This window comes from Athene noctua, chromosome 10 (assembly GCF_965140245.1).
Source record: "Athene noctua chromosome 10, bAthNoc1.hap1.1, whole genome shotgun sequence".
In the NCBI taxonomy this organism is placed as follows: Eukaryota; Metazoa; Chordata; class Aves; order Strigiformes; family Strigidae; genus Athene; species Athene noctua.
In genome coordinates, this window is record NC_134046.1 from 22,727,879 (window position 1) to 22,755,682 (window position 27,804).

At 38.2% G+C, this 27,804-nt stretch overlaps 1 protein-coding gene across 15 annotated transcripts in view; it reads right to left on the reverse strand.

The window, feature by feature from the left end:
* IQSEC1 (IQ motif and Sec7 domain ArfGEF 1) overlaps nt 1-27,804 on the reverse strand; it is a 356,135-nt gene that overhangs the window by 26,014 nt on the left and 302,317 nt on the right. For all 15 annotated transcript variants that reach the window (XM_074914136.1, XM_074914133.1, XM_074914138.1 and 12 more), the window contains 4 exons: nt 23,115-24,379; nt 6,523-6,684; nt 2,149-2,271; nt 1,184-1,350 (listed from right to left, as the gene is read on the reverse strand). In XM_074914136.1, the coding sequence (XP_074770237.1) occupies nt 1,184-1,350; nt 2,149-2,271; nt 6,523-6,684; nt 23,115-24,379 (1,717 nt within the window). The remainder of the gene's footprint in view (nt 1-1,183; nt 1,351-2,148; nt 2,272-6,522; nt 6,685-23,114; nt 24,380-27,804) is intronic.

A 27,804-nucleotide genomic window follows, 5' to 3' on the forward strand; every position in this document is an offset into this window, starting at 1 on the left:
ATCTGAGATACAGATTTGAAAAAATATGTTTTTGGCAATCTAATTGCAGGCTTAGGTGTGCCATAGCCTGGCAAAGAGTGCCTTTATCGGGAAATGCACCAATGAAGAAACAAAAATAAAATGTCTGTGTTATTTACTGTGTACCTTTAGGGAAGGTTTTGGAGTTGGGATTTTTTTTTTACCCACTGAAAATGTAAATCTTCAGTTTGTTTCCAAAAGTCCTCATCATGCCATAGTGATTTGTGTTCCTTAAGTTGCCAAGTTTTCTGTGGCAATACCTAACACACAAGTTTCTAGTAAAGTCATTAATCTGCATCTCTTAAGAATGTGGAAAGCTGTTGTGTTGCTTTGGGTCCCAAGTTTGTATTTCTCTAACAAAACCACTGAGACAATGGCTCTGTCTCTTCTACACATCTACTGAACAAGAATAAGAAGTTTATGCTTTTGAAACCAGGGAGGGAAAGAAATCTCCTTTTAGAATAAAACTCTAAAATACGTAAGAGACTTCACTTGTTTGGTTTTTTCAGAACAGAGATCTGATAACCCTTGTAATACACTGGATACAGAGAAAACACAAACTACAAACTATGAAGACAGCATCTCTATAAGAATTCATTAGTAAGCTTATGCTGCAGCGTAGTGGTGTAATTCACTATCTAGAAATCACATTCCTCCTCTCAGGAATAGTCTACAACATGTAGTGACACTATATGAAGATTTATATACCTATAAACACACACAAATACATTCTTTGCAATGGAATTTATTTACCTTCATCCACGTGCATAGAAGTTGTTGTCTTTACAAGCTGCCCTTTGACTTTGTGAAGGGTGTAAATATGCCAAATTCCAATTATAGCTAAAAAATTGAGGTACTGAAAAATTCTGATACAAGGTAATGGTCACTCTTCAGCTACATTGAGAGAACTAGGAATAAAAGGACCTGACAACACATCTACTCAAGACAGACAAGATAAAAATGAAAAAATACCATATGCTTAGTTCTGTTTTTACTATTCCAGAAACAACTAAAGCCTGTAAAAATCACAGGAGTTTTAAAAGTCAGGTGAAATCAGAATTAAGTGCCCTGCATTTTCTCTTTTTCCCAGAAGATATCTGGCATCCCTTCAATGACAGTTACAGGGAAAAGCTTTCACGACATTCATGATTAAGAGTTTGCTTACCCCTTAGATTTTTGACAAAATCTTCCAGCTTCATTTTGCGTTCTGGTTTCACATTTGGGCTGTACATATCTGTGTTTAGCAGTATGATGGCAAAAGCTAGAATGAAGATGGTATCAGGATTTCTAAATTGTCTGACAACACCTGGATTGCAGATACAGTATCGTTGGCTGTAAAAAAGCAAAGAGGGGAAGCTGTTAGAGCTATGAATTAATATTCTAATTCCACCAAATAAACCAACTGCTACATTCCAGAGGCTGGAGCAAGCTATTATTCGCATTCTGTACATATATTTAGCTTTCCGTGTACATATATTCATAAGACAATCCTAGAATGTGGAAGGCTTTTGTTTTCTATTACCACTGTAACTCCACTTAGTACAGATTCTGACCTACAATAACTTCAGTATTTAAATTTTTTTTAGCGAGTAATACCTGTTGACACCAGGTAAGAACACATCATTGATTTTAGCTTACTGCCACATGAAGATTTACATGTCATCCTGCCCTGGATAAAGTATGCTTGTGTTAATATTAATAAGTTAATGTTCTTTTTCCACTATTGTTGAAATGCTTAATGAAAGGTTGAGAGCACATGTACTATAAAGTGTAAATGGTCTTACAATTCCACTCATATAAAATATTATATCCAAATACGTTGTTAGAGATATTAAAAAAAATCTGTCAATATCTTTTCAACTGATGCCAGAAAGAACTTTTAATTAAGAAACCTTGCTACATTAATACAAATGACATATATGAACAGCACCAGCAAATAAAGCTGCCTATTTCATACTTAGCAAAACCACCACAAATGACATGCTGTATTTGAAACAGTATGTAGCTCACAAGGACACTGCAAATAAGCAGGGAAGTAACTTAGATACACTCAACTTCCCCAGTTCTCCAGTCTGCCTGTTAGATGACAGCAGGTTTCTGGTGACTGAGTAGTTTATTTCAGTATCGTACCTAAAAGCTTCAATGAGCCGCTCTACTTTCTGGGCTTCTCCTTGAACACGGATATGAGCCTGAAATTTCCTGAGTGCTTCATCCAGTTCCATTGTTGAGAAGTCCATCTCATCCACGACACAGCTAGAATAAAAACATATTGCCATTGTGTCTTAATTTCTAACAACAAGGTACTAGATTTCGAGACCTAAAAATCCTTTCAATTTTCCATCTCTTGTAGAGATTCATGGAGTTTCTTCTGAAACAGTCAGCAGCAATTGCAATAATAGTAGGTAAGCTGTGAAGGAAGGATTACAAATAATGGATCAATGAGAATGTGTACATGTAAGCAGGCCCTTATTTTTTTTTAACAGAACAGTTGCTGGAATGACAGATGTCTCTCCAATGTAAGTGACATACCATTGCCAAGAATAATTATTGGTTTTGTGCTTCCAGACCAATCAATTATTACAACGTGTATAATAATAATAATAATAATAAATAGTTTATACTGCTCAAAATGTGTTATCTCAAACAGCCTGCAGAAAGCACAATAATCTGTACCAAATGGCTCAGTGTCTAGGAATGTTCTTACATAGGGAATAAAAAAACCTCAACCTTGTTCAGATACTCTCTTACTGTTACTGTAATTCTCATCTCCCCATCATTTGCGCTGTCTTTCAGTTAACATTTATGGAGAAATAATTGGTTTCTTGCTCTGAAAATACAATGCTGACAATAAATAAAAAAGGAATCAGTTTAACAGAATCAACAATCTGAACTATGTCATCCTAATACTTTCTTTAAAGACTACTTTAAAATCAGCAGCTTATAAATTTCCTTTCTTTAAACTTAGCTTTTAGTTTTTAAATAACCAGACATGAATCACTGCAAGTAACAGCACTGTAATGCAAAAACCACAGAAAGCAAGCACAATCCTGTTTTAAAAGCCTTTTCTTAAATGTATATTGTATATTTATACAATGATAAATTAGAGTAGCTCACATTTTTCTTCTAGTAACACTGTAGCTAACATAGATTAACACCAAGGCAATTTATTCATTTTGCCTTGAATGTTTTTCCCTTTATGCAGAAGCACAATGAAACAACCAACCAGGTTTGGCATTTCTCACGCCCTTTCCAATCCACACCTAAACCCCTATTATCAGTTCTGCAATAATGGTCACAGTCTTCCCACCCATTCTAAGTTCTGCAACACTTTCAAAAGCTCTTTTCTCCTTCAAAGGTGTAAAGCACATGTGCAGACAAGCTGGAGTCAAACTGAAGTAAATGGAAATGTAAGGACCTCCAGAAACATGCTGGCCAACAAAACAATGAGGAGGGATCTTAAACAATCTTTTCTATGAACTGTGGAGACAGCAGATATACCAGCACGGTCAATGACCTTAACTGGAACAAGTATTTTTCTGCAAGTATTTCAAAATAGTAAACAAAACTGGTTTTGTTACAGTGGTTATGTAATGACAAAAAAGGGAACGAGTTATTTTAGCTAGTTCATTACAGCAAATGAAAACATGAAAGTAAGTAGGATCAGGCACACTTGTTTAGTTTTTGTTACTAGTTAACAAAATGATAATCCTTGATAATAGTATCACGATCACAATGATAAAGAGAACGTGATCATATAGACTTCAGTCACTGCAGGAAAACTTGAGTACATACTTACTGTGGGTGAATAAGCTTGCACTGAACCACCACATCTTCACTATTAGTTATATGTCCCAGGCAGGTAAACGCAAGAAGCAGCTAGGCAGATAATTGAAGCTTCTTCCTGAGAACTACCTCCTGCTTAGCACCTCTCTACAAAATTTAGGCAAAAAGAGTGTAACATACCATCTTCTGGGTCAGTGCAGCTGCAACTGCCCTGGTTCTCTACTGTACCACTTGCAGGTACAATTGCACATAATGGATTGAAATGCTGGCGTCCCATCCACCCCAACAGAATGTCACGCTTCCCCTGCCACTTTTAACAGTGGTTCTTTATGATGGCTTTATTTTATTCTTTCTTTGAGTGACTCTACTGTTCTAATGCAAAGTCAAGACAGAGAGAAGGTCAGATCCTCAGGTACATCTCCATTACATCAAGCACTCCTTGGTCAGGCTGAGAGAAAGCTGAAGCTCACTGTAGAACAGCAGTGCTTTGGGAAGTGGGGCTGATTTGCCCCAAACGCTGGCCAGGGCAACATCACCAGCTATGCCAGCCCCACATCACCCAAACAATGCCTTTATACTTCAGCTACCGCCAGGCAGCAACTACAGTAGGCCCAGAATGCAGTTCTTGGTCAAAAATTTTGGCTCTCTTGATATTTTCTAAGCTCCAGTGAAAAGAACATTTCAAACAGTTAAAACACCCTAAAATTTACAGGATCTGGGACACTTGAACACAAATCAAAGCGAGTCACTTGAAATTAAATTGTGTAACAGAAAAAGTATCATATGTTAAAATATCTTTTCTATGTAACAACTTATTATCAGTTTGACAAAATCGACCTCCAGTCTGTAAATGGGTTATTTAAGATGAAATGCTATTATATTGTCTCTTTTTAAGAAAAAATACTTTGTCCTTTTTTGCAAGCAAGATTCCGAACGCTATCAAGAGAACTGTGTCACTTACCAGGTGCTCCTCACCCCAAAGCATAGCTGAAATAACTTATTTAAGAATAGATTAATTTCAATAAAAGGATTGTTGTGGGGTTGTAGTGATTATGACCTTACTCTTAACAATTCACCTATCACAGATTCAGTATCTGGCTTAGCAGAGACACACTTCTACTTACCCATATTCTGCTAGTCTGTCTGCAATGGCGAGGGCAAATGATTTGTTCAAGATCATAAAATGCATCATCTAAGATTATAAATCATCTTGTCCTGAAACTATACTGTTTTCTTTAAAAAAAAATAGAAAATACACACTCTTTGGAAAGTCTTCACCCTAGTCTGGTTCATAATTGCAAAATCCAGACAATCGTTACAAGCAGCTAATAATGACTCATGCTGAATGGGGACTGCATCAAAATCAAGCCATATTCTATTGCTCTGCACTGTAAGGCTGGCTGCACGCTTTGGTACAGAGGCTGTTCCACTGCTTTCTACTGGATATTGTACTACTAAAAAGTCAGCCTTTAACAAGGCACAGAAAAGAAAGAGAGGACCTCTTTCTTTTTTATTGCCAGAATTATTAATACATTGCCAGCTATTAATACATCAGCTGTATTAATACAGTGGCTAAGCTTGCAATTTCAGATACATAGGAGAGCATGAGTAAGATCAGGATGACTGTGGAGAACGTGACCAACATCTCTGCAGTATGAAGTCCATGAGCAGTCTCTAAGAAATATGCAAAGAAAATGTTGGCAGACACTGTATCATGATAGCATAACCTTAAAATGTTTGCAATGTATCAATGTTATGGCATCAATATTGTGTATCGACATTCAGTCCTCAAGGAAGACCGCACCTATACACCAACGCAAATTTCAGCACAGCTTTTATCATACGCTGGTTAAAATCCGTGGTCAGAATTCTTCCTAGTCTTCCTTAACGGGCAAGATATGGGGTTTTTTGCTTTCATTCTCAGCAGTTTTGTTAAACATCTAACTAAAATTTTTATACAATTCCTTGAACGAAACTGAACTACGATGTATTCATGTTTACAGGTCAGTACAACAGATACCAAAAAAGGGGAAAAAAAAAGCCCCAGAAAAACACATTTTAAATGAACACCCTCTTAAAATAAAGCAACTTCTTTTTTGGTCTGCTCTGTATATCAAGTTTAGAAATTTATGACCAAGCTGCTAAAAGTCTAATTTTCTGCTTTGAATTTCTTTGGGTTTAAAACCACTTTTTGTTTATCTAATCTTTTGGAAAAGAACAGTTTGTATAGACCTTGTCAGCATATGCCTGTACACGCTGAAATCCCTGTTTATCTAACATCTGAGCCATTTGGCTGTAATAATTATTCTCATGTTCTGTTACTGATGAAACCTTATGTTGCATATAATATAATTTTGTTTCATTCAGTAAATTATTAGAGAGCCCGAGGAAGGAAAAAGACTTTGAAATAACACACTCTTAATGCTGATAAAATTAAAACATAAATTTAGAGTAAACGTACATGACTACAGGGAATATAAATCCTTGTAAGTATGTTGCTGGATCAATAACAAGAACAGTAACTTGGCTGGAAAGCAAAGAAATAAATATTTGCAGAGTGCATGTTTTCCTTCTTAACCCTTAGAGTTTTCCTCCTCCTTCAGAACAAGATCCAGAGATAAGCACAAAACATTCAGAGATCATTACTACCTCTAGCCTGGTGAAACATCTTACCTGTACTTTAAAATATGCTTACCTCCTCCCCACACACGCAATACTCACTCTAAGACATCCCGGTTGAACTGTTTTTGCCGATTTCCCAAAAATTCTCCAATCATCTGTCTGCTGAGACCTTTCCTTTGCAGGAGAAAGTGGGCAACACCTACTGGAGTGTCAGGCACAAAACCTCGCTCAATTAGGTACTGGACTCCTTTTTCAGGTTTTCTGAGGAAAAACAAAAATGCAAAACTATTAATTTTCTTCCATTGGACCTGAAGGCATCTGATTAAAACGTCATAATAATTATGCCAATCACTTTTGACTAATATACTACTGGGTTACTACAGTTTCATGATAAATATAACCATCCCGTAGAACATACCGTTCAGTGTTAATAGCTTATTAGCTTTGAAACACATCTTTGCATGTTATTACACATTTCCCTGCTCCATAACCCTTCCAGAGAGAAGCTTTATATATGCAAGCAGCTTCAGGCATGAAAGTCAAAACACTTGTCAATGCAAAAGACAAGCCCAACAGCACCTACTCAATGCTCCTGTTGCTGGAAGAGCTCCACCTTCCAGAAACTGAACTAAAAAGCTGCCAATGACAAACAGGAAACAAAGAACACCCTGGATCTCCCACCCCCCTGCTGTTAAAAGTTACATTTATTGAATGAAAACATCTGAAGAGATATAACTTGCAAGATGAGAATAAAAATAAAAGGGAAAAAAATAAACTCAGTCATGCAAAAAGAAGCAATTAACAATAGTGGAGGCTCCCAGTTAATTTAGAGTGGTTTTTTCTTCTTGTCCTTTAACACAACCATTGCCCCAGATTTCTCTCCCTCAGACAAGCACCTTTATAGTTTCTAGAGTATTTTACATCTCTCCATGTGTCACCTTCACATTTAGCTGTAGATATCTTCAGATCTCAAAACAAAGCAAGGCAAAGCTACTCATTTTAACATATGAAGAAGGATGTATAGGGAGGAGGGTCAGGGATTGAACTGATTTCTGGCAATAAAATCTACTGTTTACAAAGGCAAATACTGCTTATATTTTAAAGTGATGTAAAATTCCCCTCACAGCACATTGTGCACTGTGTCTTCCAGCACTGTGACACAACGGACTACCCTAATTTCTTTCAAAGATATTAAAGGGAAATCTTTATAGAACCAGTAATTACATCATCATCTTTATTTCGTAAGGAATTATAATGTCCACCTGTAAGAGTGAATGATTTGCAGCATGCTGCATGACCTGAAAGATACTTCCTTCAAGGCAAGCAAAATCAATTTCAAAGGTCAAGGTGACCGTACTATTTTTATACAAGGTTGATCGTACAACCACAACCCTTCCTCAGGGTTTTTAATTGCAAATAACATTACTAAATAGATCAACATTCAGTTCTCCTACCTTTTACATTACACTATTATACACTTAATACCCTATTAAGAGTTAGATAGATCAGAGGAATAGAAATAATTTAATCAAAAGGGAGTTCTCAAATCTCAATTTCTTGCATCAGGCTCTGTGGCTCTTTTCATCTGAAATAAGATTACACATACGGTCATCTTTTAAAAACAATCTTGTAAAATTAATCTCTTTCATACTCAAAAAGTACTAATTTTCTTGTAACGTAATTGCTACATTCATATGCTTTTGAGTTGTATTTCAGAATTCTTAATCTTTCTGAATTTAAATTCACAGCATCCAACAAAAGTAGGAATAGTTTTCTCCACCCCCCTTGTTAGTGAGCTACATTTGTCCATAAAATCCAGAGCGATACAAACCCAGAAGAGTTCCTCTCCAGTAACTGGCAAAATGGAAAACAAAGAACAGTATCAAAAAGCACAACTTGATCCAAAGACCACCTTTTCTTGAATACAGAAAATGCTGGATCATTACTTGTATTAAAACATGACTTGAATTCTTACCACCCCCATGCTGAAGTGAAGCATCAGGACATTTTGCAGTCTGCAGTTATTTGAAAGTAGTCCCGTTTGTTACAGAAGTTGTAACATGGGAGCAGCGTAAACTCTGAACTGTATTAACATGAAAATAGTACCTGAAAACTCTGAACTGTAAGCATAAAGACTACTCTTTCGCTATTTGATAAATTGAACTGGGGTAGCAGTGGCATAAACTTCAGAGTAACAAACCTAGAAGAGTCGTTTCCACAGTGAAGAAACTTCCTTTCTAATTCATGACCCTACCCACTGAGTTTGCCAGCTAGAGATCAATAAATCTGTGTCAAATATGACATGAATATGAATTCTGAAATCTGTCCTCCAAAAACTGTTAACCTTGTTCTGCTCTAGCTGTAAACCTAGAGGGTATGACTGACCTCAACTGAAGAGCTACTTGTGGGTTGAACTCAGTCAACAGTCATGCACCCAGACAAAGCTGGTACAGAGCTACTGCTAAAAATAAAGAACTCAAGAAATAAAGGACTTCTCTAGACAATTTATACTACCTGTTCAGAAGAGAACCGTAACTTTCTGTAATGTTACTTCGCTCTTTCTTTGAAGGTTCCCATAGTCACCACTACAACGGGATTTCTTAGAGCAAACATTAGCCGGACAATTGTTCTTAAGGACAGAACCTATATGGAGGACTGCATAAAGGACAAGTAGCCAGAGGGAGCTGGTACCACTGTGTACCTTTAACTCTAATAACTGTGTAGTTATTAGAGCAAGGCAGCCTACAATGTTTTCAGTTTTCCTATTACCAAAATGAATATTATTTGGCTTACAAGAGAACTCTGAAGGTTAAGGGTCCTATGGGAATGTGCACAAATGAAGTTCTAAATAAAATAACTTTCTATGGCTAAATGTGAGCATTAAATATCCGAGGAATAAAACTTTTCTTATCCAACAGGTATCTCCCTAGCTTGCCATTCAGCTCAGAAATGCTAATTTTGTTCTGGAAGTCCAGCTTGCCGGCAAAATTTCTTCACATTTCTATTTTTGATGATCTGAAACCTTGAATTCATTCAGAACTCTTGACCAAGAAATTGAATTTAATATGAACTAAAGTTTATCAGCTTACTGGAAGAACAATCTCCTTAAATCGCTTTGCAGGCTAAAGAGGTTCAGGGGGTTTAATTGCTGTTGTAGGCTCTCTCCCACCCCCACACCAGGTGTGATATTATCTTATTCAACAGGAAAAGTACTTAATAGAAAACTGTGATTTTACAAGAGCGTTCTGAAGTACTTCCAGTAAAGCTGTGAAGCTAACGATAGGTTAAGAGAAAAATGTACACAAGGGTGCCTTACCTCCTCTGTCTTTAAACACAAGCAATATTTTCCCTCTTTTCAAATTCAGAGCAATTGAAGAACTAAGCAGATTCGTGGAGATTTAGGTCATCCTCAGCCACCATCACAAATTCAAATATTACTAATATGAAAGAATTGCCTCTTAAATGCACCAAGTGGACATGGAGGTTGCGGTGTTAACTATCAGCAAGCTACTGGAAACTCATCTGTGCCTTCCCAATGAAAGGCAAAAAATACCAGGTGGCTGACAGGGTTTCTGGGAGGGCAGGTTTTAAGACAACACAAGCAAACAGGGATTCTACTGCTGTAAAAACTGCTGGTTTAAATTGGACAAACTTTCTTTTTCACCAAACCCTAATTTTCCTAAAGTGTGTGACTGGGTGTAGAAGAGAGTGGGACATGAAAGGGTCATGGATTTAACATGAGATGGGCCATCTGACATAAGTTATCCTCATTTCTGCCTACTCAGAACCGTTTTGTACTTACAACTAAGAGTCTTTTGTGATTAGGAAAATTCCCAGTGATGGCTTGTTAATTACACCTACCAATAACAGGGAAGATGAGAAGTCTATAAATAGCAATCGTAGAAGCTGCATAAGCAGAGCATTTATTTTCAGATTTTAATACATTAACTAATATCAAAATACACCCTCTAAAGCTAGAACCTTACATAGCTGATAATACACATTTAGATAACTTTTCATATTTACAGGATTGCTTCCAGAATAAAGCTTAAAAATGTCTCCTATCTCAAAAGACCCCCCACAAAAACAAACCCAACGAAAACAAAAGGAACCTATCAAAAGAAAAAAAAAATCATCAATCAATGCAAAACGATGTGCAAAACCATATTTACATAAGATTCTCAGATGTTGCATGAAGGGCTAAGGAATTTGCCAGAAATGGATTAATAACAAGATCTTTAGGATGGTTTAAGGTGGCTTTTAGAGGTAAAACATCGATGGAGAAAGTAATGCAAACTTCAAAATAACAGATCAAAACAGCGTATCTTAATAAGCACGCTTAAAGAGTACTGGTCATACCCAGTAAAAATGTCTTTGTGTGTTTCTGAAGACAGGTTGGATCCTGCAGCAATTTTTGGAAAGTGACATCTTTAAGAGGAAGCAAATTGCAGAAATGAAGAGCTCAAAAATCACACAGACAACACTTTAAAAACCACGGAGCAAAAAACCTCAAACCCCAACCTCCCTAAGAACCCGTTCCCTCTAAAGCGAGGAACCTTAACAAAATGGATGCAGGACAACTAAGAGAAACGCGGGACGAGGAGGATAGGCTCTCAGCTGGAGAGGCTCTCAGCAGCAGGGGCTCTGAAGATAAGGAAGGAGCTGCAACTACTGAGTCCCAAGATAAGGAACAGGACTCAACGAATACTGAGTTATCATGATTACGGAAATACTAACTGGGTAAAAAGTCACGAGAGGAAGAGGAGGCCTCTTCAGTCCTCATCCTGAAGACCCCCGCCCACAACCACCAGGAGCCACTGCGCAGGCGTAAATAGGAGGAGACCAGGGCGGAGCATGTGAAAATGACTTCTTAGAACTTATTATAATAAAACCTGCCTTTTTGTGGAGAAATCATGAATATGTACAGCTGGTTTTGGAACTATCATGAATATGTAACACTTCGTTGTTGAAAGCCAAGACAAATTGTGACGCTGGGTGTGCACGTTAGGTGGAGAAATCCCCCATGCACGCAGCGCTGCAATAAGGAATGCCTGCTTTCTGATACTCTGAGCCTGAGGCTTAGCGAGTTCTTATGCGACTGGCTTTTCAGTATCACCTCAAAAGCCAAGACAATAGCAAATCCCTGCACATCACTGCTGTTTCCTCTATTACACCTTTCCTTCCTAAGCATAATACTAAATAGAAGGAGATGGCTTATTTACTCTGCAAGTTCTACATGCAGTACTGAAAGCATAAATTCAGTGGAAGTTCCTATAGCTTGCTGACATTTGTGTAGATCTCCTTAGAGTGGTGGTTTGTTGGGGATTTATAGCTTGTAAAGCTGAGGAGGAGTTGGGTTTTTTTCCTTTAACAGACGCTGAGTCTGGAAATGTCACCAAAAGGGCAGTATGTTTAGGAGTTTTACTAATGTAAGGGAGGTAAGAGGCTCTCCTAAGAATGAGCTCACCTTTGTTTTATGGGGTAGAAAAGAACAACAATAAAGAGGGTAATAATATAAAAGTTGTCACATTCCTGAGAAAAGTGTTCCTTATCCAAGTTAGGAATATATAGAGGAGGGGGGAAGATATTTTTTTCATTAGATTATAACATGCATGTATATAAGCAGCACAGTATCATTAGAAAAATACTGCATTTCTAATATTTTTATTGTTGTAAGCAAATTAGTAAAGAGAACAGTGATTTAGACATCTATAATTCTGAGTGTGTCATTATTTGTCTCAATTAACTTTCACCTTGTTGGAGGAACCCCTGACAGACAACCTTAGCATACATGTTTTTACAATCATTTACACCACATGAGAGTATCATCAACCTGCAAAGATAATCACCAACGAGCTGTTGCAGAAAATCTGGATTGCCAGTGAAAAAAAACCAGCCCTAAAGCTCCATGAATTACTAAATATGGACTGTCAAAATCACATAATACCAGTCCTTGGCTTGACCTTTCCTCCGCTTGAATTCTGTTTTCAGAGGTGCTCAAGAGCATCCAGCTTGAGAAAGCAGGAGAGCCCCAGTCAGAATCAGCTCTTCCTTTGAAGAGGGGATGGAGAACAGCATCTGCCGACTGACTTCCCGAGTTCTTTCACAGCAAAGCTGTCAGCAGCTGAGCTCACCCGACCCAGCAGGTGGGATGGGAGCAGGGACAGACACACACAGATGGCTGTTTAAGCCACAAAAGGAAACACGGTTAGAAATACACCACCTTATGCTGTTGCTGGAATAAGGTAACACCAGATTCCAAAGCTTAGTGGCACCTGGGAAATACAGCTTCGTATTACCTGGATATTCAAAATGTTATCTTTCAAATCGTATTTTTGCGAAAAACACTGCAGTGAGTTTGAAAAGTGAATTTGGTAGAGGAAGAGGTTTTAGTCAGATTCTAGATGGCCAAAAAGAGATCAGCACAAACTTAGCATTTACTGTTATCTACCAGACTTACCGGTACAGCCGGCCTTACTGCAAAACAAACACATTAAACCAAAGTGCTGTAGTTAGGTGAGCGCTTCAGTGGCAGTGCCAGCACTGGCGTCAGTCTCTTCTCTTATTCCTATTGCTGGTTTAGGACTTCCTGAAACTAAACTAGCAGAAAAAGGGGGATTGTTGTTTTGCGTTTGTGTGGTTTTTTTGGTGGTGTTTTTTGTGGTGGTTTTGTTTTTTTAAAATCCAGTCAAGCTCCCCCCATAGCCGCACAATCAATTGTACTAACCAAGCCACAGTGTGGATAAAGGGCCTACGTCCATGCTGGCCAACAGAAGAGAATAGCAAGCACTACTTCAGAAAGAAACATTCAACAAAACCACAGTACGAAGGTGTACAAAGCCTTCCCTATTTCTGACTTGCTAAACATGTGAAGCTTACAAGCATCCAAACCCACATTAAATCTGTGTATTTCCTTTTAGCTGCTCAGACAATAACAGAAGTGTAAAATGGAAGCATTAATAAACAAATGAGCACAGAAAGCAGCTTGCTCCAGTTTAGATTTCCAACACCCAGCAATGCCCAAAATATCTTTTGAGGTAAACTAAGGATTTCGTCACACAATGTAAGTAACTGCAAATGTACTGTTCTTACAGCTGTCTGAGACAAGGGGGATGAAGCTAGCCTGACTGAAAGGGGGAAGCTTGGTGAAACAGCTAGAAAGAACTGCAGTATTTTTGAAGGCACATCTATATTTTTTGGTTTTTTGTCTACATTTAGGCACACACAGGCGCCCTACACTGAAAGGACCATAAGCTGAGAGAATCTAGAAAACAAGCAGACCAGAACTACAAACATTTCTTAGAAGCTGTCAACACTGCTAACAGAAACAGTTCACAGTGCTGCTGCCAAAGAAATCTTTTCAAGTTGGGGGTGGAGAATTTAATGCAACTATGATGCCAGCCCTCTGTTAAAAAAAAAAAACCCAAACAAACCAACAAACCTTCCTTGCTTTAAACAGTAGAGATCCCATTTTGAAAATACTTACAGTTACCACAAAACTAAGCATTAGTTTAACATTAAAATCCAGGGATGGCTTTTTTAATAGCAACAATCTCAGACTTCTCCTAGAATAATTTAAGGGGTTTTTTTAAATAGCCAAGTTGGCAGTAACATTCGCATTAGTCTGGCACACAGCTAAATTTTGTTTCTATGGTTGTACTTCATCCTTCGCTTTTGCTGTATATCCTACTGCTGCCTCAATGAAGCTAAGAGAATCACGATGTCTATTTTAAACCTTCTGGGAAAAAAGAAAAAACCCAATATCCTTAAAATACTACCAAAACTAGTGCCAAAACAACTTGCCAGAGTTCAATGGACTATGCAGCAAGGCAAGAAAGGGACTGAAAGGAAGAAAATTAGAGAAACTGACTGGGAAGCCTGAGCCGTGACTTTCTCATGTTGCACAACTGTTTTAAGAAGAGAAAGAAAAACTAGGTTTAAATTACATCTTTTGGTAATTCCAAGAAAGAGTCCCTGGGTCAGGAAAATAAGCCAAGAAACATCACATTTCTGACATCTTCTCTGCATCTTGTGGAAATGGGTAGATTTGTTTGGGCAGGAGCCCTACAGTTTCCCCTACAGTGGAGATCATGTCTCCTCACTACATTATGATATGTTAATCTTCTCAGGTTCATTCACATCCAAACCAAAAATCTACTCCCACCGACATGAAGGTCACAACTTGCTTGCAATTACACCAAATTACCTGGAGCAACCTCCATTCAGTGAAAGTTAATTTATACTCATGTCACTAACAAAAGAATTTACTAGGAAGTGATCTCAGTGCCTAGGTCTGTTTGGTGGGGAAGCAAAATAAAGAGAGGAAACTCTGTTCTGTTTTCATAAAATTGGGTAACTGACCTAAACTGTTCTACCATTTCTTTCTGTCTGATCAATGAGTTTTCTTTATGTCACAATTTCCTAGAAAAGTGCTAGGAAATGAAACATTATTACTGCTACTGAATGATTAGGCTTGTCTGAAAACTATTGCCTCAATCGGAGCTGATTACAAAACCATAAAAAGTGTATAAAAGGCAGCTAAAACGCCTAAGGAGAAAGTCTGGTTATTCTAATAAAGGAGGAAAAAGAGAGTTTAAAGCTATTTCAGAAATAGGATTTTTCTGTATGAGAAGCATCAGCCTTGAGGAACAAAGCAGTTAGCACAGTGAAGAGAATCATAAGGCACACCCCAAGCGGTTGCTGTGCAGTAGCTGGACATGTCCTTGTTAGTAAAAACAATCCTGAGTCATCATGTTATAGCAGATTTTGTAGCTCCTCATTATTTCCTGTCTTGGCAGGGGACAGCCTGCTTTTTTTTTTTTTTTTTTTTTTTTTTTTTTCCCCTGCTCCTTCATTCCTTGCAAGAAAGAAGGAAATATTTTAGTTAAATAAATGGACCAACTCACTCTATGAGGATTTTCTCACCCCCTCTGACCCCACTGCATCTCTGCATTTCCCAAAGAGCAGGGAAAGGAGTTTGTAGCTGCCAGCAGAGCAAAATACACTCCACTTTCAGAAAAGATACATGAAAAATCTGCCAGCTCTCTCAAAACTATTTGCCAGGACTAAAAATTGCTTTCATGTTTACACAATTGTAGTCAGGAATGAGACATTAAGATGACTATGTCCTTGAAATTGAGGAACAGTCCCTGTCTTAACGTTTTCTAGTGTCCCTGCCCTAAATTCTCTTTCCACACCCTCACCCCAGCTACACATAACAGAAGTATTTCTGCTTCAATTCTTGCAACTCCGCTGACTGCAAATAGGAAACACTGACAATCACATTTATTTTAAATGGGGTACCTTTTAGATTAGCAATGCAAAAATACTGTTTAAAGATCTCCAGATTTTTCATTTAGAGATCCACCAAACCCCAGTCAGTAGGTAGATGTGAACTGTTAAAAAAGAGGAAGGAGTCGGTGCCCCCTTTCCATTTTCCTTAACTCTTCTTCCCAGGATTCCTAAGCAGCCTTCCCAACTCCCTATTCAAACTGCCCTCTGTATGCCTGCAAAGGCAGCTGGTCACATTTTTCACCCTCAAAATTTGGTCACTTGAGATTTGGGGATTGGGGGGGGGGAATTAAAATTCTGGCATCCAGATTCATATCAGATGCTTGTCTGGGAGCTGCTCACCCAGCCGAATTCCTCCATTCATAGGGTCATTTTCTAATAACCGACTGTATCCTGAGCACGCACCCAGGCATTGTTAGAGCAAACCAGTTACCGATTCCTGGCACGTAGCAGCGGGAGGGAGCGTGTGCCCAGAATGCGTACGGGCAGGCGGGGCTGGCGGCAGAGGATGAGGTAATGGCTCTTTCCGGGTTCCAGGGACACTCGTACACAGTTTACTGCTGGTCATAGCGCAGCCTTTCCGAAGCTACGTTTGCTTTCAACATTTGGTAAAGTTTATACTCCCTTTTAATGGCAATGAAGGGAATCATTGTGCCCAGAGTTGAAACTGGCGCTTAAATATACTATTGGTTGAATCCACAGTAATACATTTCAGCTGTTTTTTATGGGCAGGACATAATACATGCTGATCAGAGCACCCATTTGGGAAAAAAAGGAAAAAAAATGGGTCCTGGGGGAGAAAAGATAAAACACGAACAGAACAAAGGAAAACACACAGAGCTTTTTTTTTCTTTGGGTGTTCTCACTTAGGACTAAATGTTTTCAGAAATAATGAGAGTTATACTAAGAACATTCTTCTCTTCTTAGTAACTCATCGGCATGTTAGAGGACAAGCTACATGGAGTGCTTTGATTTTAATTTTTGTTGGAACTGTCTGTGGCTGAGTAATCTGCAGTCCAGATGTTGTAACAACAGTAAAGTCCCTCTCACCATATACACGAGGATGCCAAATGGCTCTGTTGCAAAATCCTGAACAAGCATCTTGTCTCCCCTTTCCTCTTTCTATTGAATCATTCCAAAAAAAATCACAGAAGATATACAATTTGCCAAGATATCCAAGATCAGCTCACAAAATAGAAGAATTGATTCAAAGGTAAAGAAAACCAACTTAGTTTGATTTACACTTTCTCCCTCCTACTCAATCTGCACTTATAAAGTCTAAAATCATTAGAAATGTTTCCAATAAGCTTTCAGTTTAGAATTCTAAGGGGGACAGTCTAAAAGTACATGTTTTCAGATCAGATATTAGAATGCTGAATGGATGTTGTGAGACCCAGCTAAAAGCAATAAAGAAAGTATGTTCAGCATCTGAAGTGAAATTCAGTAGGTGTGTGATTAGTGTAAATGGAGGAACATCAGATTATTACATTTATTACAATATTTAAACTAATGGCTACTTGCAAAACTTCGGTTTCTAAAAAAAATAATAACATCTAGCAACTTTCAAGGATTTCAAATAGAGAAAAAGTTTGCATACTTTCTGAATATAGCAGTATTTAGGAATCCAAATTACCTTCAATCTCTACCTACGCGTAAATGACGAAAACCATATACCTCTGTTGAACAGTTAAAACTGCTCTCATGTAAAATGAAAAATGTGCCTTCTCACAAATATTATTATTGTGTGCCTCAGACTTCCAACAAGAATTTCTCTAGAAATTGTAATTTGCAATTTTGTATTTGGTATAATCCCACCAGCACTCAGCAAATTCCTGTCATACCTGCTTAGTAAAATAAATACTTAAATTAACATTCCAAGGAATCTAGACATATTTTTAAAAGTCTACTCCTGGAATTAGTATCCAATTCATATCAATAATGATTTTAAAATTTTGCATAAAATCATTCCCCTCATGCGATAAATGAAGCCGGTAGGGCTTACAGGCCAAAACATGATACATCACTGCATAATGCAAACAGATACTCATGCCTTTTTAGCTCTGTCAATAAATCCTTTGAGAAAACTTTGGAATAGTGGGAACCTTGGTAATAGCCCGTTATAAAGGAAGCTACAGAAAACTCTTCAAAACAGTATGCTATAATGGACTGAGGACACATGGGGAACCGTTTTCCATCTGTCACTACCCTTTCCAGAAAGCAAGAGGACAAAACAGGGGGGTGAGGGGTGGGGTGAAAGGCATCTGGGAAAACATTGTAAAAATTATTTATAGCTTAGCCTCTGTTCTAGCAATGTAAAGTGGTGTTATGTTCATTTACCTCCAAGATGTACATGTAAGCTTAGGCCATAAAACCTTCAACAAAACACTACACAAGAAGAGCCCTCAATAAAATTATGCCAGAGCATAATAAGCAGAGCAGCATGGTGGAAATGGCCCGCGAGCTGTACTTCACAGTCTCTCTTCACCAACCGTATCAGAAATTGGCACTAGCACCAACAAGACTGGCTCTCATGGCAAGAAATCACAATGCCATAGGGGCACTGCCAGATGAGAGGACATTTAACAGTGTCTTCCAATATCTGATATCCCAAAGGAGATACTAAATATGACTCTAGTCTCTGCTAGATTAAAATATGAGTCTGAGAAATGCAAACTCTTATCTCCCATATTTTACAATACTAGGCACAGTTGCATCAAATTTTTAAACCACTCCAATGTTGTCCAACTTTTGCTGAAAATACTTTAGTAATACAGAAAGTGTTGCCCAAGAGAATGCTGAATAATCACTACACTGTATTCTACTTGACATGGCCCAGTTGGATGTGTCACTGCAGTTCGAGGGGACAGAAGCTGAGGGCAGTGTTGTCAACAAACATACCTGGGAGCCACGAATACCTGGCAAGGAGCAGCAGTTAGTGCCACCGTCACAGTGGCACAAGAGGGGAAAACAGCAATAGACTTCCTCCTACACACGCACAGCTCCGCAGGGAATTACATGCTGCAAAGCTGACCCAAGGGCAGGACGCGTTTCCTCGGACTACTGAGGTTAAACCATTTGGTCCCTATTTAATCTGTTAGAAACATCAGTGCACCAGTAGCAGAATGGAACCTGAAAATCCTACCACAATGTACTGCAATAACTGGTAAACCTGGTATTTCCAGCTTGCAGTCAAAACAAACATGAGACTAAAATCATGGCCCTTTTTACTTTTCCCCCCCTTCCTGTTTGGTGTTTGGTTTTTGTTTGGTTTTTTTTTTTTTAAAAAAAAAGCAGCAGTCAAAAGGCCTCTTGAAGTCCTGTTTATAAGCAAACCAGTCTCAAAGGCTGGATTTGCATTGGCAGGGTTTGGAGCCTGCAAAATAAACCTTTCTAGGTAGTGTTTTCCTTCTGCCTGTAAGGGAGGAATGGTTTCCAGTGTAATTTCTCCCAGACTACATCCCTTTCAAACTACACTGAAGAAAATGCCTAATTCAACACAGCTGGCCTCACCACGCTTCCCTGGGAGCCCTTGCACTCTGGGCATGCACCTGCAATCCCTCCTTCAGGGAGGCAATGAATGGTAACACACAATCTGACAGCCTATTGACAGGGTGAAATCACTACTGCCATTCAAAAATAGGAGAATGTACAGAAGCTGTTACTTAGTTGCAATTTCTTTGGCAGAAATCATTCCATTTGGGCAATACTTTATGTTCTAGTATAGTGGATACCACAAAATAGCTTTAAAAAAGTGGATACTACTTTAATCAAAACTAAGGTTCTAAATTGAGTGCCAAGTTATAGTTTGAAACAAATTTTACAATCAAGTGATAAAATTCCGAGAAAAATGGTTTTCATTTACCAATGTTTTTTTTCTCTACTGTCCTGTGTTCTGCATTCTCCAAGGATCTTTGTGCCACTGATGTTTTGTATGTAATAGTGATTAAGTGAACTAGACCACCAGTTGTGCTCAACTTTTACTCCACTCATAATCGGCTATTTTAGTGAAGGGCCTCTGGTAAGAAAACTGCACTTTGGCTTCTGAAAATTATTACTGTAATAGAGAAGCCAGAAAAACTATAAAGCATCTATTGAAATTTTAACTGTGAGGATAGTGACTTTCCATGCTTTAAAAAAGTTAATCCTTTCAACACTCCTAGTGAACAAAGCAGAAGCATTTACTGTCATCTGTGCACTTCTTTAAGATTCTAAATTCTCCGCATTTCAGCCAAGCTTCATGTACCAGAAAGAAACGATATGATTATTTGTTAATTAAGGTTTGGGATCTTAATTTGCAAGGAAGATTTCAAAGATGCAATGAAATTAACACGCACTTCTTGTAAAAGACATCCCTAAAATTTCCTCTGGTAGACAGACATTTGAAAAAAAACTTGACTTGTTATAATAGGTAACTTCAAAGCCGCTTTCAGTTCTGCGCACAGTCCTTCTGCATGGGTGGAGCACACATCCTCTCAGGAGCTGGCTGCCAAGAGCTGTTACACATAAATGTGTCATGGAAGATCACATGGCCAAAAGGCATCGAAATGATTCTGCTGCACTGACTTGAACACTGGAGAGTAGACTAAAAAAATGTATCCCATCCCATCGCAGGTGTCCATTTGGTCACACAATGGGAAGCACAAGCAGTTTGCAACACAGAACTGAATGCATAGGCAGACTCTTGCCCATATGAGATGCTGGGCAGTTGCATTTTTGCCATGTGATGAGAGAGAAACTGTAAAAACGGGACTGATGTGCAGAAAGTCCATCTGACCTGCAGACCCCCTTCCTGGCCTATGTCTAACCAGGCTGGGCAATCCTCTCTCACGCTGTTCTGCATGTGACACCACAGCCTTCACCAGGGAAACACATCTAGGACGTGGCTTTCTTTTCAGAAAACTTCTGGACACATAAGATGCTATGACACACTCCTGTGCTGAGAACAATGAGCATAATGCTCTCGAGTTAGCTGAAACTAATGCACCTGTATAGCATATATCTAAAAGGAAAAAGGATTCATCTTGAAGAAACCAACACTTGTAAATCCTGGCAAGTGCCTGAACACAGTCTCTATCCCTGCACTTCACTCACAAAATGCAATTTGTGATCCCACCCGATACACTCTTGAGTCTCCTTCTGAACTTTTTAAAGAATAAAACTCTGGAAGTTTTCCACCTCCCTTTTCTAGAGTGTTTACAGATTCATGCACCGTCACATTCTATGATGGTTCAATACCTGATGTTGTGCAAAGAGGAAATAAGGCTATTAATGAAAATGTCACAGTCTGCAGACTTGAAGAGCCATAATCAGAACCAAGATACATGGGACACTCAGGGACTGTCTGAGCTATCAATAGAATCAGAGTGACTCAGCAGAAGGTAATGAGAATCTTCAGTTCTGTATCAATACTGGAGATAAAATGTGGTGGGGGAATGAAACAATCACACACAGCAAAAGATGAGGCACAGAGGTGCTGCCTGCAGCTCTGCGCAGTGCTATCTTCTAGAACTCACTGCTAAGAGACTGCAAGTCTTCTCACAACCAGCCAACACGTAGAAAAGGTTTATCTCTGTTCAAGTCCATGCAGGAAGAACACTTAGAGGTGTTTCAAGTAACAGCCGCTATTCTTTTCTGTTCCTGGCATTTATTTTTCACTTTCAGCCTCCTAGTGAAATGGCATGTCACTAGAAGCATCTGACAATTTCCAGTGCTCTCATTCATGGCTGCATGCTGCTTGAGCACTTTTCCCATTCACCTTCTTTTTAACACCCTTCTGCAGTTGACTCAAAAGACTGTATTATCAAGCCTGAAGTTCACCGATCATTGACTGCTTACAGCTTAATTACTGTGCAAAAACCAAGCAAGCAACAAGTCTTTTAAATGTCAGCCAAACAGTAGCAGCACCTTCCTCCCCATGCTCCTACCAAGGACATTAATGTTTTAAAATCTTCTAACAAGAGCAAATTGACATATCTTCCTACCCAGTCTACTTCATGAGCAGTAAAAACTGCAGACATGCTATGATTTACATAATTCCAGTTGGCTAAAAGCTTCCATAAGGCCTATTACCTTTTCACAAAGAGAAAAATCAAACCCGGTAGTTTTTACAGCCAAACCTGACTGATCCATACTTAGTATTGTAATGCACAGCCTCACGTGATGTCATCAAAATGCTTTAATTATCTGCAATGTTACAACATATTATTATATGATGAACCACTGACCTATTAATCCAAACAGAACAAATCACAGCACTGCTATCTGAAAAGGAGGGCTGAACTCATTCAAGCTGTAGGAGACTGTGAAGCAAGGGCTATGGCAGCACACTGAAATACCTATTAGTTCTTCAGAAGCTACAGAATTTTTATAGAGAAATCCTGAAGTACTCTGTGCAAAATCTTAAAAACTTATACAAACACTGTGAACTGCCAGCAGTATTTTAAAGAAAAAATAGGAAAAAATTCTGGCACTTATCATCTTTCATCTAAGTGTTCCAAGAAGCTTTACAAGCACTAGTACCAGAAAAGTTTTAAATAATTTATACCCATTCTAGGGCAGGGAAATTGGCACACTAGGTATTAACTAAGAAGTGAAGAAAACCTTGGAATTTTAATGCCATCCGCCTAGTTGTTGTTATCTTCAAATTATGATTGTTCTAATGAGAACTGTGTAGCTCCAATAATGCAAATACAGATCTTAGGGTAGTATATTATTTGTAACCCTCTACTGTAATATTTATGGTTTTCTATAGCCTCATGGGAGTGTCCAAAGAAGAAAGTATTTCAGTAAAACAAAGAAACTTGAGGAAGTTATTTTGTAGAAATTTTAAGCAACTTCATACATGGGAAAATTAACAGTCATAGGCAGAAATATCAATTTTATGATAAATAATATTTTTTTAGCATAAAAATATCCAGCGCATCATTTTTTAGTTACAAAGTCCTGATGAAATTTTCTTCACAAATTCCAGGTCCTGCCCATGTTAAACAGGAAACTCATTTTACACTGCTTGTTGTTTCTAATTCCCATATGACAAATTTTACAATACCTACATGATTAGGGCAGGAAGAAATCTGAATTTGTTATACCACCAAAATGGATCAGGATTAAGCCACTGTATTTTTCAACAAGAAAGGAATCTGATCTGATCTTCTTCAATAGTTTGCTAACATATTACACATAATTATTTTTTTTTCTTTTCCCTCGAAGCTGTATAACTATGAAGATGTCAACTTGTAAGCACTCTATAACATGAACAGTCACCAGGAGAAGCTTATTTTTTCACTGCAAAGTCAGTATCAGACACCAGTCTTACTTATCTGATACAAGAAAAATATTCCTGGTTCAGTGGCTATGTTTCTACCAAACACAGAGAAAAAAGGAGGAAACGCTGTACTTACTTGTTAAAAAGATTCAGTCCAATCCTATAATGGCGTTTCCTGATAACATCGTTACTGAAGGCAGGGGAATCCCAGCTGTTGCGAGTTTCTTTGTGGTATGTTTGTTTGCTCAAGGTTTGCTCCCTTAGGCTGTCTCTAGAAGAAGATTCTGAGCTGCAATTTATTGTATCATTAGAGTTGGAAGTGCTGTTGATGCTGTCGTTGTCTCCATCAGAATAATCAGACTCTGATTTGCTCTGCCTGTTTGCTGTGCCATTGATAGCTAAATGACTATCTATAGGCCTAGCCCTGTGTCTTGCCTCTTGTTCCTCTCTGGATATGATCTTGGCAGGAATACTGTGAGGGATGTGTTTTGGGCTTCCTTGTTGACTAGTGATCCCTCGGTCATAGGCATTTTGTCTCTTTAACGAACCTCTCTCTGAGCGGTCACTCAAGTCCACTGAACTGTCGCTGGGTGGCTCTATAGTTAGCAATGGTAGATGATCCATTCTTATCCTCTGTTCCTGACATTCCAGCGATGGGGTACTCCTGCAGCTCGTATCAGTGTCTATCTTATCGTCTTTGTGGGTCATGGACCAGTACTCTTGAGAAGAGTTCACAGACCGGAGCCTCAAATCAGATTCTGTGCTGGACGGTCTGTCTACTGACTGGGAAAGTGGAAGGGGTGGAGATAACTCTTCCTCATCAATATATAACGTAACATCACTGTATGATGCTGTCATCTCATCCAGCTTCCTGTGATCCACATTGTGAATTGCTGGTTTAGTTTGAGCACAGCTATCCCTTTCCATCTCACGACTTCTGACTTGATCCGGAGTCTGGACTTCATCAGAATGTAGACTACGGCAATTCAGTGCATCATCAATGGATTCTGCAAGGGATTTCACTTGCCTGGAAAAAGCATCCTCCAGTTCTGTTATAGCATCAGCAAAATCAGTAGATGCTGCTGGAGACTTCATTGTAGCTGACTCTCCAAGGTCACCACATTCAGACTGTACCAGGGATCCCAGCTTTGACCCATCATTTGTAACAGAAACTTGTTTTCCTTCAAAGTAAGAGCTGTGGACTTTCTCAGGTCCTTCAAAGGAAAACTGCATTCTCATATTGGACAGTACAATGCGTCTTGACATACGATTTTCAGACATAGAACTTCTAAGACGCTCAAAATTTTTGTTCATCTGATACTGGCGAAAAGCTGTTTGTATAGTACGGGCAGCATGTCTAGTTATGAGACGGCCTCCATATTTCCGTTCTAGCATTTCCACCTGTGAAAGGGTGAACACAATTACTTTGTAACTTGATGCAGGTTAGAACAAGTTCAAAGTATAAGAAAAAAAATATTTCATTTAACAACTTTAATTTTCAGACATTTTTCCTAAGTGTATACTGTTTTTGAAAGTAAAAACTCAAAGCTCCAGACTAACATCTGCACAAATAGTGAACCAAATAGTCACCTGAAAATTCCACCATAAAAATACAGACAAAAATATGACTATGTGAATACTGTCATATAAAATTAAGGTGTTGGCTATTTGTGTGTGTGCGTGTTCAAATTGTGGTTTTCACACACTAGCATTGGTGTGTCCACATCAAAGCAGACAAGACAGCACCCTAATGCAGCATAATGCAGTTATTCTTTCTCTATAGGGGCAACTGCAGAGAAGTAAAATCCAAGTATAATGCAAACTGCCAAATTTTGGGGGTAAATTCTAAGGGTGGACACCACTTTCCCAGGCATGTATCGCTTTCTACAGGAATAAAAACCAGCTAGCATTGTTTCACCCAGGCCTGATATCAAAACAAAACTGAGTCTCCCACACCATATGCTTCCAGAGAGGTTTCTTGGATATAATATCCACATACACTGTCTTCCTCAAAGAAGAAGATATTTCAGACTTTCTAAATACAAATTCAAATCTATTTTCATGCTTGTAATTACACTCAACATCGCCAGTTTCCAATTAACAGAATGAATATGCAAAATAAATACATTATAAATGCTATCAATTTAACCTAGTGAAAATGACACGTCAGTACTTCTTGAACACTCATCTGGAATACTCATTTGATATTTCCAAACCTTTCCTTCCAAAACATGAAAAGCATCGCTTATTTAAAAAACACTGAACAAGATTAATAACTAGTTTAATTTCTATTTTTTCCCCAATATTTGATTTCTGTTCTGATTAGTCTTTGCCGGATCCATATTATTCACAAACACAAAACGTCCATGACAAATTAATATGTTTAATACTACAATTAAACCCACCATTTTTCTGGCAGCATTTTTTTATAAATCCATGCAATTTTCATAATAATCCAATAATTCAAAAGTCATTTCTCCTTGCTTGCAAACCCAGGGCCCCTTTTTCATTAGACACCACATTTTAATTACTTCTGTTACATGCATATGCACACACCACCTCTCCCCCTCATACTTTGGAGATCTCTCCAAGTAATTGTTAAGTTCAGATAATGATGTGCAGATGCTCATCCTTTTTCTATGGAAGGAACCAAATGCTACTAAAACATATTTTCTAGTCCATTATGTCTGCTATTCAGGAGTAGTTAATCTATTTCTTTCAGTGCTATTGCCAGGTTCAGCACCTCCCATTCCCCTTCTACATAAAAGATGATCTCTGTTTTGGATTGGTGTTTTTAAATGTGAATCACTGATTTTTAATTTTTTTTTTTTAAATTCTAGATGCAAAAAACTTTATGTACTGTTATTGGCATAAACGAAGGAGGGCAACTTCTCAGATGGGCTCAGATGAGAATTACTGCTAAGGACTCATTCTTTTAACTGTATTTTGAAACTTAATTAAGCTCAAAAAGCTGTGACTGATCTCTGAGCTGGGAATCTGCAAATCTCTGCATAATTTTCTACAGTTTTTTCTTTAAAACGATTGTTTAGCCCTTTTACCTCCAAATGGGGATTATATTACCCCCACATTTGCACGTATCAAAGAGGCTATGAGGTTACTTGTAAGGCATTCTGAAGATTAAAAAATTATTAAGAACTTCTATCAGAACCCTCCCACTGCTGCCACACATTTGCTACTACTTCTATCTGTATCATGCATTAGGTCAAGTGCAAATAAAATAAATTGTAAGAGATTACTTTGTCGCACTACCCTCAAAACAAATGCAGTGTTATTAGTTTAGCTCTCCTCTCAAAATTAAATGTCAAACCTAAAGAAAAGTAGCATAGCTGGTGTGAAAGAATAAAACAAAACCTGATATTCTATAAAATAAATTACCTGGACTTTATTCTTGCAAACAGGCTGCTGCCCTTCAGGTTTACACAGAAAATAATATCACTATCGATTATTACAAATTAGAGGGTTTTGGTGGGAATTTTCACGAGAGAATTTTGGAGTTTGCCTACATGATGTACTAGACTTCTGACTAACATTTCTAATGAATTTTAATGCATATTTAATGCACCTTTTTAAAGAATATTTAATGCACATTGCCTTTAGGTAAAGCCTTGGACATTTTCCTAAATAGTTTTTAACTATCTTCTGAGATTTCAATGACAGCTTTTCAAGAGCAATAAGCAACTCTTCAATACAAAGCTTCCTTTATGTATCATTGTCACTTTTTATTGTGTAGGAATCCCTGAACAAATACAAAATAACATCTGCAGTCCTCATTCTCTATCAAACCGACATAAAAGGACAGATGGAATTAAGCTCTGTGGAATATCTGCAGTGCGGGAGACCTCTTTAGTAAGCCTTGCACTCTGTATCAATCCCTTAAGAGACATCTAGCAAAAATGACTGCCAAAGGTGGAAAAGGAAGTAACATTTTAGATCTCACAAGGAGGTCCAATTTAATAGCAGAGCTGGCATAATCTAGATCAAGAATCTGGAACCTGGTATGTCCCCACTCCAGTACAGAATTTGGTGAGCACAAAGGCTAAACTTGCTATCCCAAATACTGGATTCAACTCAGAGCTCAAACTCTGTTCTTCCAGGTGTCTCTGGACCATCATATGATTCTCCAACCTGAAATTTCAGAACAACAACCAGATGGCAAATGAGGCTTAATCCCTATAAATTTCAACAGCTACCAATGTGTAGTCCAAAATCAGGAGTAGTTCGCTTCCTGTCTGCAGAATTTTGCCTGTTTCTACTTTTGCCATGTTAACATACAAGTTGGAGTGACTATGTAACATACCACAATGATTCACAGTAAACAAAATATTTTGGGGCAAGAAAGATCTCTAACAAAAAAAACCCCAAAAAACAAAACACCTTGATGTATTGGCTACTGTTCATCTATGAGTGAAATCCAGTGCATCCTGCATTTTGCTTACCTTAAGCTACTACAGCATCATTTTCAAATGATAAATATGAACTTATATAGCAATAAATATCTTTTAAATACGACAACATTCAGAGGAAAGCTTAAAAGGAATGGCTGAGGCTGTCTTACAGAAGTGCCTTTTTAGGGACAAAGGCTCTGAACATGTACATAGCTTCTATTCAGTTCGTTGTAAAGCATACGGGAGTTTTGCCTAGCTGAGTAAAACCAATTAAGATCTTGAATCCACCCCACAGATATGAGAGAATATCAGTTGCAATAAGTTCATTCTTTCTTTCAGCAACAGCAAAGATATCCAGGTTTCAGTATGACTCATTTTCTTAGAAAAACATTTTGCATTATTACATTCCAGTACTTGTCC